Source organism: Leucoraja erinacea, unplaced genomic scaffold, assembly GCF_028641065.1.
Source record: "Leucoraja erinacea ecotype New England unplaced genomic scaffold, Leri_hhj_1 Leri_622S, whole genome shotgun sequence".
Lineage (NCBI taxonomy): Eukaryota > Metazoa > Chordata > Chondrichthyes > Rajiformes > Rajidae > Leucoraja > Leucoraja erinaceus.
Window position 1 is genome coordinate 25,367 of NW_026576534.1, and position 15,270 is coordinate 40,636.

Sequence of the window (15,270 nt, forward strand, 5' to 3'; positions counted from 1 at the left end):
TTAATGGCTGGCTCAGTGGTAGAGTGCTCGGCTCATATCCGCAAGGTCGCGAGTTTGCGCCTTGATCCCGGCAGTTACTCGGTCGCGAGTTTGAGTCTTCAATGTAGGGTTTTTTTTGCAGAATAAATGTTTTCATGAAATGCAGTGTGTTGAATGAATTCCTCAATTTGTAAATGTGCCCGCAGCATTGAATCACCTCCCGCACTCATGTCACCCTAGCGGGGCTACATGCCCTTAGGCGATCTAAGGTCGCGAGTTTGCGCCTTGATCCCGGCAGTTACTCGGTCGCGAGTTTGAATCTTCAATGTAGTTTTTTCTTGCAGAATAAATGTTTGTATGAAATGCAGTGTAGGAGAGGTGTACTGACTGTGTGGGCAGAACTTTGGAAGTGATTGCCCACCAGTCTAAAAAGCCGCTGTGTCTCCCTGTCCCTGGGATAGCAGGGGGCGATCAAACAGCACAATACCCCCCCTCCCCCTCCAACTCCAGAGGAATCCGCTCCCCGATGGGCCGCTACGGCGACAAGTGGCAGTTTACCCACAGCCCGAGCTGCGCCTCCTCATCCGCCACCCCAAGACTTACCTTGCACACCATCAGGTTCTGCCTCTACGTGTTCCTCTGGAGTTGGAGCGGGGCTGGGCTGGAGTTGCTGCTGGCTGTGGGTCTCTGGGATCTCCGTGCTTGCAGTGGGCCTGGGGGTTCCTGTTGGTCCTGACGTCACCGGCCACCCCCATGGACAGGAGCTGAGACTGGGAACTGTACCGCCCTTGCCCCCTCCCTCTGCAACTGCAAACAACCCCACTCTCCTGCAAGGGCGGTACAGTTCCCGGAGGATAGCAGGTGGCCGGAGACGTCAGGACCAACAGGAACCCGCTCCCCGATGGGCCCCTACGACGCCCCGAGCTGCGCCCCATCATCCGCAACCCAGGTTCCTCTGTAGTTGGAGCGGGGCTGGGCTGGGCTGCTGTTGGCTGTGGGTCTCTGGGTTCTCCGTGCTTGCGGTGGGCCTGGTGGTCGACGTCCAATTGGTCCTGACGTCTCCAGTGACTGCACTAGCCTGCTGCCATCGCCGACGTGAAGACAGTACAAAGCCCCCGCGCCGGTGCAATGAGCGGGGAGCTGGAGAGGGGAGGGAAGGGGTCACACACATGGCCGGGAAGCAGAGGGGTGTAGATGGGGGTGGTGACAGATGGGGCCAACAATGAGTGGAGAAAGACAGAAACACCGACGTGCAAAGGAGACCTACAACAGTGCATGATCTCTCTCCCGTGGCAGGTGACTGTCGCTGGGAAACTGAAGGGAGCGACAATCTGCTGCTGCCTCCCTGAGTTAAAGAGTTCCCACGGTAGACTCACGATACATAGGCGGCCTAGCTCGGGGATTCTTGAATCCCCCGAATAAATAATAAAGACGAGATAAACGTTAAGTAAAACTTTAAACATAAACTGGTGAGCTTTGGTGTGCAGACGACATCCTGGAAAAAATGTCCGGTTTCTTCCAGGTAGGCGATATACCCTCCCGGGCAATATACCCTCCACTTCTCTTTTATGAAGGGGATTTAGTTCCCCTTTCTTCGAGGACCGACCGGAGGTTCCGCTGTCACCTCTGCGGGCCGCCCTCGGTGAACGTCCTGTCTCCCTGTCCCTGGGATAGCAGGGGGCCATCAAACAGCACAATACCCCACTCCCCCTCCAACTCCAGAGGAATCCGCTCCCCGATGGGCCGCTACGGCGACAAGTGGCAGTTCGCCCACAGCCCGAGCTGCGCGACCCCAAAAACACGACGGCCCTTGCACACCATCAGCTTCTGTCCATACGGGGAGCGTGTTCCTCTGGAGTTGGAGCGGGGCTGGGCTGGAGTTGCTGATCTGGGATCTCCGTGCTTGCAGTGGGCCCGGGGGTCGGTGTCCCGATGAGGGGGCGCAGCTCGGGGAGCGGCTTCTGGTGGTCCTGACGTCTCCGGCCAGTTTGCAGTTTTCCTCTGTAGTTGGAACGGGGCTGGGCTGCTGCTGGCTGTGGGTCTCTGGGATCTCGGACAGGCAGCAGCATATTGTCAATTATTAACCCTCCCGCGCAATATACCCTCATCTTTTCTTTTATGAATGGGGATTTAGTTCCCCTTTCTTCGAGGACCGGGACCAACTGGAGGTTCCGCTGTCACCTCTGCGGGCCGCCCTCGGTGAACATTTTCAAGGACCTTTCTTCAAGGACCGAATTTTTTTTCGCTATTCGGAGGTTTTCGTTATTTGGATCGTCGGATAAAAGGTTGTGCACCTGTATATAGGATAGAACAAGTGTATGGGTGATCACTGCTTGGCGCGGACTCAGTTGGCTAAAGCTCCTATTTGCACACTGTATCTCTCAACTAAACTATGATGATTTCTGAGAATGTTGCAGGGAATCGAGGATCTGAGCTATGGGGAGTGGGTGGGGAGACTAATACTTTTCCTTCGTGTCATGTGGGGTGCCAAACCCCAACTTCATCGCCTTGTTAAATGGTTCATTACTTTTTTGGGGAATAATACACCTGTACTTTCAGATCTCCCTGTTCTGCAACACTCCTCAGGGGTCTACCATTTACTGTGTTAGTCCTGTCCTGATTTGACATACAAAAATACACCTCACACTTGACAGGGTTGCTGCAGAATGAGCGGAGGGAGGGCTGTACGTTCAGACGGGGTGAGGTTAGAGTAATTAAGGGGAGTGGAAACGTTTACAGAGGGAATTTGTCAAGCACATACAGGTAACTCCCATAGAGATAAACAAGGATCAAAGATTACAAAGAAAAGTGGTTTGTTATGAATCATTGTGAAAATGTAGAATCCATCTAACCATATAACCATATACCATGTAACAATTACAGCACGGAAACAGGCCATCTCGACCCTTCTTGTCCGTGCCGAACACGTATTCTCCCCTAGTCCCATATACCTGCATTCAGACCATAACCCTCCATTCCTTTCCCATCCATATAACTATCCAATTTATTTTTAAATGATAAAAACGAACCTGCCTCCACCACCTTCACTGGAAGCTCATTCCACACAGCCAACACTCTCTGAGTAAAAAAGTTCCCCCTCATGTTACCCCTAAACTTCTGTCCCTTAATTCTCAAGTCATCTACAACTATTGTAACACAAATATTCTAAGATGCTGGAAGAATTTTGGATCAGAGGAGTATCTTTGAGGCCTCTCTTGAAGTGCTTCCCAGATTGTACAAGCCCTGATTAAACCAATTTGTTCCAGACGCTCGATTGAGATTTTTCGTGATCACTGGCTTTGGGGGTAACCGGCGAGGGAGTGGAGCAACTGAGTGGGGGGAGGGTGTGGGAGGAGGGGTGTCCCCCCTCCCATGGTAGGGACATTTTCAAATTTGATGTATGATCGTGTTTTAGTGCATTGTAGAAGTATGATTTCAATGTTTTATGTTTGAAGTATTTTTAAGAGGTAACTTTTTAAGGAATAACCTTTTCCACACAAGGGGTGGTGGGTGTATGGAACAAGCTGCCAGAGGAGGCAGCTCTATCCCAACATTTAAGAAGCAGTTAGACTCTTACACACGGATAGGACAGGTTTGGAGGGATATGGACCAAAAGCAGGTATTGTAGCTGGGACATGTTGGCGGGTGTGGGCAAGTTGTGCTGAAGGGCCTGTTTTCACACTGTATCACTCTATGACTACATTATGCTTCCACCATGCATGAATGCTTCAAAATCAAGTGGCCGAGTTTTATTGCCATTTACTCAAGCATAGAAACATAGAAAATAGGTGCAGGAATAGGCCATTCGGCCCTTCGAGCCAGCACTGCCATTCAATATGATCATGGCTGTTCATCTAAAATCACTCTTTCCTGTTTTTTTCCCCATATCCCTTGATTTCGCTAGCCCCAAGAACTAAATGTAACTCTCTCTTGAAAACATCCAGTGAATTGGCCTCCACTGCCTTCTGTGGCAGAGAATTCCACAGATTGAAAACTTTCTGGGTGAAGAAAGTTTGTCCTCATCTCAGTCTTAAATGGCCTCCCCCTTATTCTTAAACTGTGTTTTTCAAGTTCAAGTTCAAGTGAGTTTATTGTCATGTGTCCCTGTATAGGACAATGAAATTCTTGCTTTGCTTCAGCACACAGAACATAGTAGGCATTTACTACAAAACAGATAAGTGTGTCCATATACCATGATATAAATATATACACACATAAATAAATAAACTGATAAAGTGCAAATAACAGAAAATGGGTTAGAGTTTTGTCCGAGCCAGGTTTAATAGCCTGATGACTGTGGGGAAGTAGCTATTCCTGAACCTGGTTGTTGCAGTCTTCAGGCTCCTGTACCTTCTACCTGAAGGTAGCAAGGAGATGAGTATGTGACCAGGATGGTGTGGGTCTTTGATGATACTGCCAGCCTTTTTGAGGCAGCGACTGCGATAAATCCCCTCGATGGAAGGAAGGTCAGAGCCGATGATGGACTGGGCAGTGTTTACTACTTTTCCTCTCCAGGACGCTCAAATTGCCGAACCAAGCCACGATGCAACTGGTCAGCATGCTCTCTATTGTGCACCTGTAGAAGTTAGAGAGGGTCTTCCTTGACAAACCGATTCTCCGTAATCTTCTCAGGAAGTAGAGGCACTGATGAGCTTTCTTGATAATTGCATTAGAGTTCTCGGACCAGGAAAGATCTTCAGAGATGTGCACGCCCAGGAATTTGAAGCTCTTGACCCTTTCAACCATCGACCCGTTGATATAAATGGGGCTGTGGGTTCCCCTCCTACTCCTTCCAAAGTCCACAATCAGTTCCTTGGTTTTGCTGGTGTTGAGGGCCAGGTTATTGCGCTGGCACCATATGGACAGTTGCTCGATCTCTCTTCTATACTCCGACTCATCCCCATCAGTGATACGCCCCATAACAGTGGTGTCGTCAGCGAACTTGATGATGGAGTTCACTCCGTGATTGGCTACGCAGTCATGAGTATAGAGTGAGTACAGCAGGGGGCTGAGCACGCATCCTTGAGGTGCTCCCATGCTGATTGTTATCGAGGCTGACACATTTCCACCAATACAAACAGACTTGTGGTCTGTGAATGAGGAAGTCGAGGATCCAGTTGCAGAGGGATGCGCAGAGACCCAGTTCTGCGAGTTTGGTAACCAGTTTGGAGGGGATGATTGTGTTAAATGCCGAGTTGTAATCAATGAATAACAGCCTGACATATGAGTTTTTGTTGTCCAAGTGGCCCAGAGCGGAGTGGAGGGCCAGCGAGATCGCATCCACCGTTGATCTGTTGTGGCGGTAAGCGAACTGCAGTGGGTCTAGGTTTTTGTCGAGGTAGGAGTTGATTTGCTCCATGATCAACCTCTCAAAGCACTTCATCACCACTGGCGTTAGTGCCACTGGTCGATGAAGTGATTCTAGAGTGGTGAATCTCTGGAATTTTCTGCCACAGATGGTAGTTGAGGCCAGTTCATTGGCTGTATTTAAGAGGGAGTTAGATGTGGCCCTTGTGGCTAAAGGTATCAGGGGGTATGGAGAGAAGGCAGGTACAGGATACTGAGTTGGATGATCAGCCATGATCATATTGAATGAGGTGCAGGAGCAGGCTTGAAAGGCTGAATGGCCTGCTCCTGCACCTATTTTCTATGTTTCTATGTTTCTATGTGTGACGCCTGGTTCTGGACTCCCCCAACATCGGGAACATTTTTTCTGCAGTTACAATAAGTGAAAATCTAGCAGGCAAGCAGGGTGCTTTCTCCAACCACCCCCATTCGAAGGCCATTATCTTCCACCGTTGCTATCCAGTGCTTGGTACTTACTTCCAGCAGCCACTGGTTATCCTCCAGGATTCACCGGGCCACAGCCTGGTCCATGCCGGTCACCTGGGCAAACTCAGCCGCGGCCAGGGCCGGATTTAGATGAAGAGAGGCCCTAGGCTGTTCCATTTGTGAGCGCTCCCCCCTAATCCCCAACCCCCACGACTAGATGAAGATGGTCCACCAGATTGACAACGATTTGCAGCTGAGCGTGACCAATGATATAAGGGGCTGGAAAGATGCACTATTTATTTATTTATTGCCAGTGCTCGTGTCGAGTTATCGGCTTAAAACACTATTATTCTGAAATGGGGGGCAAGAAAAATGACTGAAGGGTTGTTTAGAGACTACAGTGCCTTGTGACAGCATATGTAAGAAAGGCCTATGACAGTGTCAAAAATATTATACACCATGCATGTGTTGGCAACTCTGCTCAACGTCAGGAAACATCTGGATTTCTAAAGATTTGTGGACAGATGCATGGACAGCAAGGTTTCATAGAGAGATGTGGGCTAAGTGCAGGTACATTTGACTAATCCAGAATGTTAACTTGGTCAGCATGATCAAGTTGGGCCAAAAGGCTTATTTCCATGTGACCGTCTGAGTCTAATAGTGAACAAATCTAAATAACGCAAAGCACATAGCCACAAACACAGAACAGGGCAAGCAACAAAGTGTAATAGTAAGATTAAACGAGTACTTACCAGTACGAAGTTTGATCTGTATTTTATGAGGAGTTACGATGAGGGATTACGTGAAGAACCCACCCAGCGCGCAGGCGCGGCATACTTCCAAGCAGCGGTGTGGAATCACAGATAGACACTAGTTGAAGTAAAGATAGTAAAGACCAACGAGACATTAGTCCGAATTTGATCTATATAATGAGGGTGGGAGCGGAGGGCACGTAATCCCTCATCGTAACTCCTCATAAAATACAGATCAAACTTCGTACTGGTAAGTACTCGTTTAATCTTACTATTTTACTTCAGAGTCACGTGAGTGACTACGTGAAGACTTCAAAGGTCTGTGATTTCAAACCGTGTAACAGTTATATCACTCACTGCCGAAAGATCATCGAGGGAGGAAGTGGTAGCTAAAGACCAACAAATTTGTTTAGTTATAAAAGAAATGTTTATTAACTATAACAAAAAATAGCTCCCATGGGCTTTAAATCATAACTTTGCGGTTTCTAAAATGGTATCCGCAAAGACGTCCTGTTCCATCAGCGGTTTCCTGTAAAATCGTTGGAATGTCGATTCCCTTGACCATCCCGCTGCTCTGAGGATGTGGTCTAGGGGAACCTGCATCCTATCCGCCGCTGAGGTGGACGCTGCCCTGGTTGAATGGGATTTAAAAACATTTGTGTTAATCCCTGCCATGCTGAGGACCTGTTTCAACCATCTGGATAATGTTTGGCTGGTAACCCGTCCAAAAGGCTTTCTGTGGCTAACCCATAAGGCTTTCTCTCTCCCTCTAAGCGTTTGGGTTGTGTCTAGATAATGATGAAGGTGGGTCACCACACACAGCCTAGGTTCTGGAGGGTAAGCCCGGAAGATCAACGGGGAGTTTGATGTACCTGGTCTACTTTGTTTTACCAACCCCGGCATGGTGAAAGTAATGGTATCTGGGGTGGTCACCATGTAGTTCAGATTTAGCTGATGGAGCGACTGAACCCTTTGAGCTGAGACAAGCGCCATGAGCATGAGGGTCTTATAAGTGGACTGTTCCAGGCTCAGGGATCCCACCGGAGGCCAACCTCGAAGGTGTGTTAGAACTACACTCACATCCCACATGTGAGTGTATCTAGGTGTAGGGGGTTTGGTATTAAAGATCCCCTTAAGGAGTCTGATGACCAGAGGGTGGGATCCCACACTATGCTGTTCTATCGGCATGAGGTATGCGGACAGTGCGCTCCGAGCCGTATTGATGGCACTGTAGCTCATCTTGAGATCATGGTGCAGGTGGGCCAGGAACTCCAGCACATCCGAGATCGAAGCCGTCTTGTAGGATGTCCCTGCGTCCAGACAGTACTGTTCCCATTTCCTGATGAAGGTCAGGTACTGTTTCTTGGTGGAAACTCGCAGGGATGCCGACATGGTGGTGATTGTTCTGTCTGATAACCCCAATCCCCGGTAAGGCCTGTTCAAAATCTGGAAACCAGGAGTTTCAATTTTTGGTGGCATGGATGGCTAATGCCAGTTACCGGGTGAGTCAATAATTGGGGGTGGTGTTGAAGGACCATTGGTGTCTCTACCACCATGTCGTGGAACATTGGGAACCATGGTTGGGTAGGCCAGTCGGGCACGACCAGAATGCCAGAGGCTGAGTCTGCCTGAATTTTCTGGAGTACCCGACTGATGAGGCAGAAGGGAGGGAAAGCATAGAAAAAGAAATTTCCCCAATCCAGCGTGAAGGCATCTACCGCTGCTGCCTCTGGGTCTGGTTCCCAAGCCACATACATGGGTAGTTGGTGATTTAACCTAGACGCAAACAAATCTATATCTGGCGTACCATATTGCTTGACAATTTTAGCAAATAATTTTGGGTCCAACATCCATTCGATGTTGTCGTTGAATTTTCGTGACCTGGTGTCCGCCACTAAATTTAGCTTGCCTGGTAAATAGGCAGCTGATAGCCAAATATGTCTCTCGACACACCATTGCCAGATTATAGCAGTTAATTTGTCGCATGATACTGATTTAATGCCACCCATGTGCTGGATATAAGATACTGCCGTAGTGTTGTCGATCATAATCCTAACATGCACGTGCCGCATATCAGATGTATATGCTTTTAGCCCATAAAAGGCGGCGAGCATTTCCAAAAAGTTAATGCCCAGTGATTGTAGTAGCGATGCCTCTGAGTTAGTCCATCTGCCACCTGTGCTGTCTATGGAGTTAGTAGCTCCCCAGCCTAAAGCACTGGCATCCGTTGCAATGGTTATGTTAGGATTGGTTACGGCGATAGGACTGTGACTGTGCCAAATATTATCAACCCACCACTGAAGTTCTGATTTGGCTTCAGCGGGTAAATCCATTTTGCGATCATAATGCCCCCTATGAAGGCGTAATGCATGAGTCCTTGCTCTTTGTAGATTTTGATAATGCAAGGGCCCATGTTGGGCAGCCGGAAATGCTGCTACTATAGAGCCAATAACTCTGGCTACATGCCGTATTCTAGGTTGTGGTGTAGCAATTAAATAGCTACAAGCTTCAATAAGTGAAACTGTTTTGTCTCTGGGCAGAGTGACAGTCATGTGAATCGTGTCAATAGTGAAGCCTAGGTAATCCATGTTAGTAGTAGGCTCCAATATTGATTTATCTGGGTGAAGGATAAAACCCAAAGTTTCAAGGAGTTGTTTAGTGGCTAACACTCCTGCGACAGCTTGTTCCCGTGTTCTTCCTAATATGAGAACATCGTCCAGATAGGCCACAACTAAATGTTTTAGTTCTCTCAATTTCTTCATGGCCACTTTAAGAATTTTCGTAAATAGTCTGGGAGCTGTCGTTAAACCATTGGGCAAAGCTCGGTACTGCCATAGCTGGCCCCTCCAGATAAATTTCAGATATTTAAAGTAATCTTTATGAATGGGTACCAAATAGTAAGCATCTTTGATATCTATGCTTGCCATGTAGTATCCCTTGGAGATCAGTTTGTCTGGCAGTGACAAATGTCTCCATTTTGAAATGTTGATACTCAACAGACTGATTAAGTGACGTCAGATCAATAATAATGCGACATCCACCATCTTTTTTGGTTTTGAGAAAAATATTTGATACAAATTCTTGCGGCTCGTGTGTGGTCATTTCTATGATGCCTTTAGCCACGAGCCGATCAAGTTCAGCTTGTCCTTCTACCTTCTCAACTGCCGAGGGAAGGAACACCCTTTGGGGCATGTGCTGAACTGGCGGTTCTACGCCTGGTTTGAACTCAATTTTGTATCCACTAATACTGTTGAGTATAAACTTATTGTTAGTAAGGGAGCACCAAACATGCTTGAAGAACCTCAAACGTCCCCCTGTTAATACTACACCCTTTGTCTGTGTATGTTGACAGGAACCAGACCCACCTACCTCCATGTTCACTTGTGGGGTCGTTTTCGGTGGGTCTGGCCCAAGGTTGTCCGTGTTGGTGCTGCGGTGGGGCGGCGCATCTTCCCACGGCTCCGCCCTGGGCCCCGCTCTAAAAAAGAGCTCTGGGGGTAGTGGGAGGCGGTCACCAGGCTTTCACCAGCTCGGTATCTGCTGGTGGCTGCCGAGGCGTGCGGCCAACTGGGTGTCTTCATCCCCAACGGACCGAGCAAAGGCGGTGACGGCTGCTGAGTGGAGCTTCAGGACTCGCTGCATTTTGACTTCCTGAGCCCTGATTTGCTGCCCCAGCTGGTTCCAGATCTGCCCATTGACCGTCTTGACCCTCAGCGCCTCGCAATTTTCTGGCGCGATGTAATTGTCAAGGGCCTGCTGGACAGCCTTGTCTTGCAGCGGGTTGTTGGACAGCCTGTTTATAGTGGCCGCCATTCTGGGTGGCAACACCATCCCAGTTGTTGGGGGCGCCGCATATCGGCCCACTACACCCAGTAGCTCTTCTTCCGGCACGCCCGGCATGCTGACGGTATCCTCCGCCTGCCCTTGGGATAGGCCAGCCCAGTCCTGGCCTCCCTTACTGCCCTCGAACATAGAGGGTACAGAAGGGTGTGGAGAGGAGGAGGCCAAAGCCCGTCCTCCTGGGAGATGCCGCATCTCCTCGTTTATCATGCGCTCGAGGAGCTGCCTCATGCAGCTGATCCGAGCGTCTCCCCTTTTCGGTGGGGGAGAGTGTTCCCGTTCCTCCGATTCATCGGAGGACACCGGCCGGTCGGTTTTATGTGTCGCCTTCCTCCCTGTGCGGGGCGTTGAAATCTGCAGCACTGGGGGCGGCTCGGTGTCGGGTGAGCGGGAGCGTTGAAAAGGCTCCTCCGCTGCGAGAGGCTGCCGCCCAGCTATGGACCCCTCCTCGGGTGGAGTTGGGCAGGCAGTCCTCCTGGCTGGTCGCTTGCGAGAGGCCATTATTCTCTCTAGAGCGACTCTGTAACAAAAAAGGCACTTACCTGAGGTCTCGTCTTTATGCTGCAGCTGGAGAGCCTGGCTCCAGCTGCTGCCGCTGTTGCACTGCTGACGTAATGCCGCGCCTGCGCGCTGGGTGGGTTCTTCACGTAGTCACTCACGTGACTCCGAAGTAAAATCTCCACTATCTGCTTTGACTGGGCACTGTATCAGGGCGACAACCCGGCGCAGCAGCAGAGTTGCTGTCTCACAGCGCCAGAGACCTGGGTTCCGGGTTCGATCCTGACTGCGGGCGCTGTCTGAACGGAGTTTGTATGTTCTCCCCGTGACCGCTTGGGTTTTCTCCGAGCAATTGAATTGGCTCCAGGTTAATGTAAATTGTCCCCCGTATGTGGATCGCTGGTCGGTGCGGACTCACAGAGACCTGGGTTCCGGTATCTCTAAACTAAACTCTAATTAATGGTGATATTCAACTGTAAAATGCTCCCACAGTGTATTCTGCCACGTACCTTAATTGTAGCTTGTGCCTGATCCAGACTCAGTAGTGTATGGGATTGATGTTTCTCTGTTATGCAGGAGTCACACACACACACGGCATGATTTTGACAGTAGAACAGTATGGGTCTCTTGTGCTCAAGGCAATGCCTTTCTGTCATAGGTTCCATTAGGGTGTGATCGGCGTAAACTGCTCCAATTACGTTTAGTTTTATGTTCAGAGAACAAACAGCTGTTTCACATTTCAGACATGTCCTCGCAGTTTGGATTGTGTTCTTCAGAAAACGATCACACTGACAGAGCCACAGCACTAGACAGGAAATAGGAAGTCAAGTCCTTATAAATATTTAACAGAGGGCGTGGCAATGTGGTCACCACTATAACTCAGTCAAGTTAAACATGAGCAGCTCTTGGCATGCCTTAGCAGTTCATAACAAAGAGAGGAAAACCAAGTTTGCAATTTTATAATATAGAGACGGAATCGTCACACAGCATGGAAACAAGCCCTCTAAATGCTGATCAAAATGCCCCATCTACACTAGTCCTACCTGCCTGCATTTAGGGTATACGTTAATGTGAGAGGGGAAAGATTTAATAAGAACCTGAGTCACAGAGAGTCATCGAGTCATACAGCACAGAAATAAGTCCTTCAGCCCAGCCTGCCGAGCCAAGGTGCCCCATCTACACTAGTCCTACTTGCTTGCGTTTGGCCCATATCCCTCTAAACCTTTCCTATGCATGTACCAGTTTAAATGTATTTTTAATCTTGTTACAGTTCCTGCCTCAACTGCTTCTTCTGGCAGCTCATTCCATGTTGTTTCTACATGCCCTTGTTTCTACAGTGGTGCAGTGGGAAAGTTGCTGCCTTACAGCACCAAGAACCCTGGTTCGATCCTATCTGTAAAAAGTTTGTACGTTCTGCCCGTGACTGCGTGGGTTTTGTCTGGGTGCTCGGGTTTCCTCCCACATTCCAAAGACGTATAGGTTTGTAAATAGACCCTAGTGTGCAGGATAGTGCTAGTATGCAGGTATCGGTGGTCGGCATAGACTCGGTGGGCCAAAGGGCTTATTTCCACCCTGTATCTCCAAACTAAACTAAAAAAAGGTCTCTGGTTCTGACCCGCTGAGTTACTCCAGCATTTTGTGCCTATCTTCGGTTTAAACCAGCATCTGCGGCTCCTTCCAACACATCTTGTCTGCTCCTCTACAAAATCTCCACAAGATGTGCCTACTTTGAAGTTCTCCTCCTGTCTCCGACGACGGTGTTGGCTCGAAGGGCCGAATGGCCTCCTCCTGCACCTATTTTCTATGAAAGTTCCGCAACATCCTCTCTCACTACTCCCCCTCTGTGATTCCTCCTGCTCTCTGAAGTTTTAACCCAGACTCGCTACCACAGCCACAGATGTTTTACAACCCAGTTGTATGAATATTGATTTCTCTATCTTCAAATGACCCTTGCATCCCCTCTCTCTCCATTCCTTCCCCACCCAAGTCATATCAGCTTCAAAGTCGTTTTGTTGAGTGTCATTGTCGGTACTAAATTTCATCAGCACACAGTTAACAATGGCCAGTTTCCTTTATTATCGTTACTGTTTCGCATATCTTTCATTTATTTGTTCCATCTATCTCGACATCATCGTCTATATCTCTCGTTTCCCTTTCCCCTGACTCTCAGTCTGAAGAAGGGTCTCGACCCAAAACTCCTGCGATGCTGCCTGACTCATTGAGCTACACCAGCTTTTTTGTGTCTATCAACTTAAAAAAAGATGCTGGAGTGTATTTCCACCATTTTTTGTTTTGTTTCTATCCAGGGACCTTTCCTTTTACCAGGTCCTGTCAACAGGGTTATGAAATGCCCCTATGATTGTATTCAGAACATTTGTCTTTTCTACCCATCTTCTCCTCTTTTCTTGCAGCCTTCGCTACCAGGAGGAAGCAGGACTTGGAAGAAGCACACACAATAGCAACAAGGTGGAAGGCTCTCTGAGTGAGGAGTTCAAAGTCCAAGTTTGAGAATAGTTCAGTCACATCATCACCAACCAAGTTGTACAAGAGTTGCCAGAACAGGATGGCCCATCTTACAGCATCTCATTGATGACCTTCCCCATCTCCTGTGGCTTTACGGTCAGACAACATCTCTGGAGTTTTGGGTCGAGACCCTTCTGCAGACTGAGAGTCAGGGGAAAGGGAAACGAGAGATATAGGCAGTGATGTAGAGAAGAATGGAAAACAGGGGAGAGACAATGACTTTTCCTTCCATCACAGTGAGGAGGAGATTCACTGTGATGGATGTTTGTATAAATTGTGTTAATTGGGTGTCTTGGTTTTTTTTCTTGTGGTATGACGGCAGAAACCAAATTTTGTTTAAATTTCATTTGAGGTTCAAATGCCAATAAACAGTATTGTATTGTATTGTATTAAGGATAGAACCAACACGAGGGAATAATCAACATGACCTCTTACTCAACAATCTACATTGCAGAACCATTTGTCCATAATGATATTAGCTGGTTACCATTACATGATCCTGGTAAATAAATAATTCCATCTTCATAGAGGACCTCACTCAGTAATGTTGTGGCACTGCTCATATGATAAATGGGATAGATTCACGTCAAAATCAGCAGCACAGCACTGAACATGGATGTGGGATATCATTAGTAGCTACCATTATCATTATGCTCGAATACCAATCCTGATTCAATGTGTGTAGTAGGCAGGCCCATGAGCAGTACCAGGCTGTTACCAGATTATCTACCAGACTCTGGCAGATAACATCACCATTACCGATAATTCTGAGAGAAAAATGTATAAGTACACAAAGGAAAATAGAATAAGCAGTGAGAGAATAGGACCCACAAGGATCAAAGCAGTCAACTCTGCATAGAGCCACAGGAGATAGAAACATAGAAAATAGGTGCAGGAGTAGGCCATTCGCCCCTTCGAGCCTACACCGTCATTCAATATGATCATGGCTGATCATCCAACTCATGGGAATGGGAAACGTCGTCAATCTTTACCTTGGAGAAAGACACGAGGACTGGGGAACTTGGGTCAGTCAATGAAAGGGTCTTGGGAGCAGTCAGTATTGTGGTCGAGAGGGTGCTGAAGGTCCTGACTTGTAAGAAGATGAGCAAACCTCCCGAGTCTTATCAGATATATCCGAGGACACTAGGAAGGGTCTTGACCCTAAACTGGGAAGCTAGAGAGGAGATTGCACGTGCCCTGGCTGAGATTAAATAGTCATCATTAAATACAGGTGAGGTGCCAGAAGACTGAAGAGTGGAAAATATTGTGCCTCTATTCAAGAAGGGCTGCAGAGAAAAGCCAAGGTACTACAGCCAGTGAGCCTAACATCTGTGATTGGAAAGTTACTAGAGAGAATTCTAAAGGATAAGATATACATGCATTTAGATGGACAAGGGCTGATTAGAAACATAGAAAATAGGTGCAGGAGGAGGCCATTCGGCCCTTCGAGCCAGCACCGCCACTCATTGTGATCAGGGCTGATCGTCCCCAATCAATAACCCGTGTCTGCCTTCTCCCCATATCCCTTGATTCCACCAACCCCTAGAGCTCTATCTAACTCTCTCTTAAATTCATCCAGTAATTTGGCCTCCACTGCCCTCTGTGGCAGGGAATTTCACAAATGGGATATTCAGCATGGATTTGTACATGGGAAGTTATGTCTCACAAACCTTATTGAGCTTTTTGAAGATGTGACCAAAAAGCTTGATGTGGGCAAAGCTGTCCATGTATATACACATGTACATATGGATTTCAACAAGGTATTTGACAAGGCTTTACATGGTAGGCTGCTCTGGAGGTATCGCAATGGATCCAAGGAGAGATAGCTAAATGGATAGAGATTTGGCTTCATGGAAGGAAGCGGAGGATGGTGGAGGAAGGATGTTTTTCGGACTGGACTGTGACA

At 48.0% G+C, this 15,270-nt stretch overlaps 1 protein-coding gene across 2 annotated transcripts in view; it reads right to left on the reverse strand.

Moving 5' to 3' along the window:
* The window catches only part of LOC129694325 (tripartite motif-containing protein 29-like), a 36,758-nt gene extending 24,601 nt beyond the window's left edge, over positions 1–12,157 (reverse strand). Inside the window, exon 1 of one of the 2 annotated variants that reach the window (XM_055631027.1) lies at positions 11,351–12,037. In XM_055631027.1, coding sequence (XP_055487002.1) covers positions 11,351–11,506 — 156 coding nt within the window. In that variant the 5' untranslated portion in view covers positions 11,507–12,037. Of the gene's footprint in view, positions 1–11,350 lie in introns of both variants that reach the window. The other variant, XM_055631026.1, reaches the window with a different exon arrangement.
* Positions 12,158–15,270: the final 3,113 nt, after the last annotated feature.